This window comes from Vigna radiata, chromosome 8, assembly GCF_000741045.1.
Source record: "Vigna radiata var. radiata cultivar VC1973A chromosome 8, Vradiata_ver6, whole genome shotgun sequence".
NCBI classification, from domain to species: Eukaryota; Viridiplantae; Streptophyta; class Magnoliopsida; order Fabales; family Fabaceae; genus Vigna; species Vigna radiata.
This window is the reverse complement of record NC_028358.1, coordinates 41,572,551-41,579,068: the sequence shown is the minus strand read 5'-3', so window position 1 is coordinate 41,579,068 and position 6,518 is coordinate 41,572,551. Positions and strand designations below refer to the sequence as shown.

Sequence of the window (6,518 nt, the reverse complement as noted above, 5' to 3'; positions counted from 1 at the left end):
TCACTACAGATTTCAAATTTATGATTTTTAAATGAAAATTATTTTTAAAAAAACGTAACAGATGTTTAAAACTATTTAAACTTACAAGTTTGAAATAAGTACTCTTTTAAATTTAAATTAAAAATAAAATTAATTTTAATATTTAAATAAAATAAATTGATCTAAAAATTTAAAAGCATTATTGTAAGACGAATATGTAAATTATAATTAAATCCTATTACTAATTTGATTTTATTTAGAAAGAAATAACACTCTATTAAAAAAAAGTGTAAATTTTAAATACAGAAACTAAATTCAATACATTATCATTTGACATTTTTCTTACATGTAACATTTTGACACGTCAATAAAACACGATAACATGTGATAAAGAAAAGTTAAAATTAAAAATACTACAAAATGACAAGTACAAAATGAAAAGTACAAAATATGATGTTAACACATACAAATATAAAATTATTAAAGTTGAATCAGTTTAAAAAAATAATAATAATGATATTTAGACAACATTTTTTTTACAACATTTCAACATTGATTACGTGTCAATATGTGATTGGTCAAAAATTACTCCACATTTATGATTATTATTGATTGTAGAGTAATTTTTGACTAATCACAGATTGATACGTGATCAATGTTTAAATTGTCAAAAAAATGTTGTCTAAATATCATTATAAAAAAAATGGAAAAGAAGATTTTAACCAAATTTTTAAGCTGATTGAAAATTGAAATTCTGATTTTGTTGGATAGTAGATAAAAAGAAAAGCCCTTTAATTGTATCGTAGCTCAGATTCTGAAAAATTACAACTTATCTCTTTTTAGAAGAAATATTTTGTTGCACTTTTTGACTATGATATTTTATGACGGGAGTCTATCCATGTATGTAGATAAGGTTTGTTACTCTTCTAATGCTCTTCATACAACTATCATAATATTGCTTTTCAAATGTATAGTATATGCAGCTTGTCATCTCATTCTTAAGAAAAAAGAAATCCCAACAAACATATCTATCATCATCTTACTTGGTAAATTTACACAGCCTGTGAATTGTTACAATGTTTTATTACAAAGTAATCCACAAACATGGCACACAATGGATAGAAGGAGAAACTCTACAACCATTGGACAGCAATAAATCTCTCACAACAACTCTACTGCAAAAGCGAAGTTATTATTTAGTTTGTTTGAAATCAAAAGGAGGAAAAGCTCAGCAAACTGAAACTCGTAAGTCTAGACTTGGTGATCTTGCAAACTGTCTTTTATTTCATTTAAGACATGGTTCATGCTAAGTAGTCAATACCTATCTCCACGTGCCTGCAGTCAAACGAAAAAACATTGTCAGACCAACAACGTTACAAACATATATTAAGAATACACAGACATATAAACATGTATATTATTAAACAGCAAACATGGTTACTCTTAATTTTCTTGTTTATCTCTACTTTAGTATTCGAGTTTATGACAAAATTTATGGTATGAGTGCGAGAACGGAAAGTACTCACGTCAAATGCAACAAGAGATCTGCAATAATTAGTGTTAGTGAGCACTGTACTTGTAGAGCCACACTCGCTGTCTTTGAGTGAAACTGCGGATCTGTCAAGCTTGATCGACCAAGGATATTGATAGTTTTGAGCTGTGGCACTCAAATGTGAAGATGACCTTTGCATCCTAATTGGCCTTGGGACATTTCTTCCCTCTACTGAAGCTCTTCGGCGGCTTGGTTGCCTCTCAAATGAATCAGGTCTTTGTTTCGGTGCACTATGCGATCTGACTTTGGCCCTTGATGATTCAGTGTTAGCCATGTAATTTGGAAACAGAGGGTAGTCATGGCACATAGGCTCTGCATAAGCTGGCCTTGGAAAAGAAAAAGGGTGCTTTGAATTTTCTGTTCTTGACACAGCAGAGTGGAACTGAGGGCTGCTTTGGGCTGTGCTGAAACAGTCCTCAAAATGGCTGCTGCATTCTCTTGGGCTCAACTCTGTCAATGCTGATGGAGCTGGTGACACCTTGTAGTTTTCTTCCTTTGAGTAGGAACCATTTGTTGAATAATGTGTGGAAAATCTATGGTCATGATGTTCTTGATGCCCATGATGATATACACTGCTGCTTCTACTTCTGCAATCACTTTTTGTTTCACCCACATCCATCTCAACAATCTTGATATTGTCTTCCAAGCCTCTCTCCATTTCCTATATGTACAAAAACCCATATTTCATATCAATGATAGCCACATTTCCTAGAGTGCTTTGCCATATATTTCAACATTAAATTTTTGTACTTTCCGTGCAAAATTTCGTTATCATGCTGAAAAGATACAGCAAAAAAAGAATTTCACACCATCATGTAAATTATAAATCCCATAAATGATTGAAATTTCATTTTCAACTGTCAAAAGATAATTGAGAGCGGTTATGAAACTGACATTATATATTTGCCTGAACAAATCATCATCTGTGGCTTTTCTTTGTTGTTGATTAGGAATTCCTTCAGAACCCATTCGGATCCTCTGAATACGAGCTCTAGCTTGTGCCGTCACCAAAGCCTGCATGCATCTCAGTGTTTCCTTGGCCTGTTTTCTCACCAAATGACCCCTTACCAATGCCTGCAACTTCACCAGTCCTCTTAGAGCGCACAATGCTTTCCTTGCCTGTCATATATAAACAATGATACATATCGTATCACACAACCACACACTCAAATTCCAACGATTCCCTAGTGAATGAAAGACAAAACTAGCTTCCATATAATTGAAATACCAAATGAGACCGAAAGACTGATTGGATTTTAATGGCAGCAGCCTCTTTAATGCTTTTGGATGTTGCATTGGAAGCAGAAGTCAAACGGATAACAGCAGCTACAGCCTCAGCAGCTGCCACCGCAGCATCAGCTGCTGCTGCGGTGGCAGCAGCCACAGCCATGGCATGCTTCCTTTGCCCATTCTGATCATCAGTGTCAGCTTGCACTGTCTGTGAAGCAGTGACAGTTGGTTCTACAAAATTCAATTCCTTGGAAACTGATGCTAGTGTGGCTGTGGAAGTGGCTGATGATCTTCTGAAACTCCATCTCTTTTTCTCCTTTGGGGTTGTGGAAGTTGGAGTGGCTGAGTTTTCTGTTCCATTTGAAGCAAAATTCAGGTTAGATGTAGATTTTTCCTTCTCCCTTTCCTTGTCTTTCTTACCGGTCAACAAGTTTCTGAGCCATTTCCCTGTCTTCCCCATCTCTTTCAAACACCTAGTAAGCAGATACGGATACTAACAAGTAGAAACAAACTTAAAGAAAGTAACAAAAACGATCTGTAGATCTCTTCATATCTACATTTTTTAAGTTTCTTTCAACATCATGGCCCCCTTATTGAAAATAGACAACGCTATTTGACAGCTTAAACTCACTGTCTCATGACATCTTTTCCGTACTAATTACTAACCACCATTTTGAGAATATGTTTTTGGGGGTCTCTATGCCATGCAACAGGTAAGGCCTGGCTGTGTGAAAGAAAAAAAAGACAAGAGGAAGCTCCCCGCATAAGCCACTTGCCACAATCTGGAGCATTATGCAACTGTTACCGATTAAGATAATAAGATTCCTTGCCCTCCATAGTCTAAAGTTAAAATGAGTTTTAATTTCCCATGCTATCCCTATAGGTAGCTATTCCTCATCAATAGCCATAAGGGTATTTTAATAATTCATGCTGTCGGTTAATGTGGAATGGGATAGATCAGAAACCATGTGATAATAGATCAAGAACATGCAGCATCCGTGTAAAATACTCTTATTTGGGTAGGAGAGTGTTCAACTGAGGGTCCATTACAGGGGTCATGAACTAAAGAAAGTTAAAAGACCTTGCAGGATCCACTGATAAATGATTGAGTAGCGGTCCTGAAGATGTGCACGTGCCCTCTCCCTTAGCCTAAGACACAGGGTTAATGTTCCTGTGTTTGTTTTTGTTAACATTTTTTTTTTCTACTAAATTTTGTTTCTTTGCTTTCCCTGTTGACCCTACCCAATTTTTGCCCTGATACCAAGCCCTTGAGAGAAGTCATCTAACTTTTACATTTCCCATAAGCAAAGACTACTACTACAAGGGTTCAAGAACTTTTATGCTTCATATGTCCAGAACTACTACATAGCAAGACTGTATAAATGAACTTAAAAAAAAAGTACTCATATGAATCAAAGGCCACTGACAGCAACCAACTGAATTGGTTGGCTTAGGTGGTGATTGAATGTAGTGAAGTGTTATAACGTGCAATTTTCATGCTGTATTATACAAAGATGAGACATTATCCGCATCATTTTATTTACAGGACTAATGGCATATATGAAAGTAGGTGAATGAACAAGATTATGATTAATGTATGATAAATTGTATGCAAATAATGTATTCTAACCAAAGGTAGCATGGGAGATGAAGTGAGTAAACCAGTGTTTCCAATACATGAATATGAAATATGAAATTAATAGGGACAGGGCCCATCCTAGCCATCATTCAATGATGATTTGCATTGTTTTAAATGATATCTTTTCATTAGCATACAACGAGTTGGCAATCACATGGCATGTTTATATGCTCCTCATTTGACTTGGTGTTTTGTTAGGGGAAACACCGTCTTGGAATTTGGTTCATTTCCTTCTCTAGGTCTCTGCTTGATTCCTTACTCATTTTAGTGGATGTTATCACTAAACAAAGTCCCATATGGCTGCATCTACCCTTACTAATCTTTGTAAATTGTGAACATTTGATGAGTCATTTATGTACCTATTTAAATCAAAGGATACATTTGAAATCGGAAGAAGTATATCTCCTATTCTAATTCCAAAACCACCCCCACCTAGATGTACTTTGTTGTAACATCTATTAGAGAATATTTGTAATATGTAGACAAGTCTAACTGAAACAAAGCAAGGTAAAAAGTAAGAAATAGTATCAGTAATTCTGGCAAATATGATGCTAGGATATAAGATTACAGAGGAGAAAAAACAGAACACAGTATATTTTTATTGGTGATAAGTTTTCTGGAAGAAGGTTGTCTTGTTATGGTTAAAATATTCATCAACGATGATTCAATGAATCCAAACTAAAACCATAGTGAGGCACTTGATCAGAGAACATCAATGATGTATTTTCTTAGAAGGTTCTTGCATTATCTGAATAAGGATAATATGTAAATTCAGCAGTTTGACATTAAACACGTAAAGACACGTTATCTAAAATTTAATTAATATGATCTGTGATGCAGGAGATCCTCTAGGTGGGCCTCCAGGAGTGTCTCTAGTTTTCAGTTCTCCTGTGCCTTTCATTTCTTCACATGTGAATACAGTCTCCATCTCTTTAAAGACATTCTATTATTCATCACCTAATACTTGTATAAAACAAAATGAAAAAAAAAAAACACAAATTAGAAGTTTGTTTGTCCCTTATATTATTTCATGTTTGATTAAAGTTGGAAGGAAAATATATCTGTACTTCAATTTGAACGACTTTTTAAGGGAAAATTTTGGTCTAAATGAAACTGCTAAAAGTATTAACAACATATATAACATTAAAGAAAACATATGAATGTCCCATAATAACAGATCCAACAAATATAAATGAACTTCCAAGAGTTGTTTTTTAACATATAGGAAGTGGCCTTGTTCATTTTGAGTATAGAAAGGAAAACGTTACAATTTTAATTTTTTTTTTAATGTTTTTTTCACGTAAATGCGATTTCAACCCGATACATATAGAAAGTTAGTATTATTTTTAATTAAAAATTTTAAAATAACAAATTTATGAGTTTGTTTTTTTTTTTATTTTAAGGTGAAATTTAGTCTCATATTTATATTTTTAACTATTTTTGCATTTATTTCAAAAGTTGTTTCAGGTAAAGAAAAAAACTATACATATTATCATATGCTGTCATAAACAACCTATTTTAATTAAATGAACAATAAATGATAAAAAAAAACTGCCTTCAGTCTATTTTTAAACTTGCATTTTGGAAGTGATTTTGTTAGAAGTTGATTGATCTTTAAAACTACCGTGCCTGCAGTTTATTTTTATTTGATTTCTCTACTTCCTTGTTACATAATATTTAACCTTGATATGTTTTGTTCTTCTATTTTAAACAGTATTTTGTTTATTTTTTATAATATCTCTCAAATCCTGAGCACTCGAGTCATCATCTTAAGTTAAGATGAGAGAGCACTTTATACCATATTTGTTTTAGAGGTTTCTGGGTGATTTTTTTCTTTGACTTTTTGGTTTTACCTTCTTCTTTTTTGTCTCATAAAAAGACATAGGATTTTTCAACAATTCTATTAAAGTAAAAAAAAAAATTGTTATAATAACTTGTATTAAAAAATGAATTAAAATATCTTGAAAAATAATATATTGTAAGTTTACTCTTTTATATTTTATTTAATCTTTAATTTTGAATTTTTAAATTTCTACCATGAATTATTAGTAACATGATAGACTTGCACATAAGAAGTAAAGTTTATTCTTTAAGCCATTTTCCCAGTAATTTGATGAA

At 32.8% G+C, this 6,518-nt stretch overlaps 1 protein-coding gene across 1 annotated transcript; it reads right to left on the bottom strand.

The window, feature by feature from the left end:
- Positions 1-948: 948 nt before the first annotated feature.
- On the bottom strand, positions 949-3,642 carry LOC106771340 (protein IQ-DOMAIN 14). The gene is made up of 4 exons (XM_014657307.2): positions 2,760-3,642; positions 2,426-2,650; positions 1,506-2,192; positions 949-1,314 (listed from the first exon to the last, which is right to left on the bottom strand). The coding sequence occupies exons 1-4, from the start codon at positions 3,219-3,221 to the stop codon at positions 1,294-1,296; spliced, it is 1,395 nt and encodes a 464-aa protein (XP_014512793.1). The 5' UTR covers positions 3,222-3,642; the 3' UTR covers positions 949-1,293.
- Between the last annotated feature and the right edge of the window lie 2,876 nt (positions 3,643-6,518).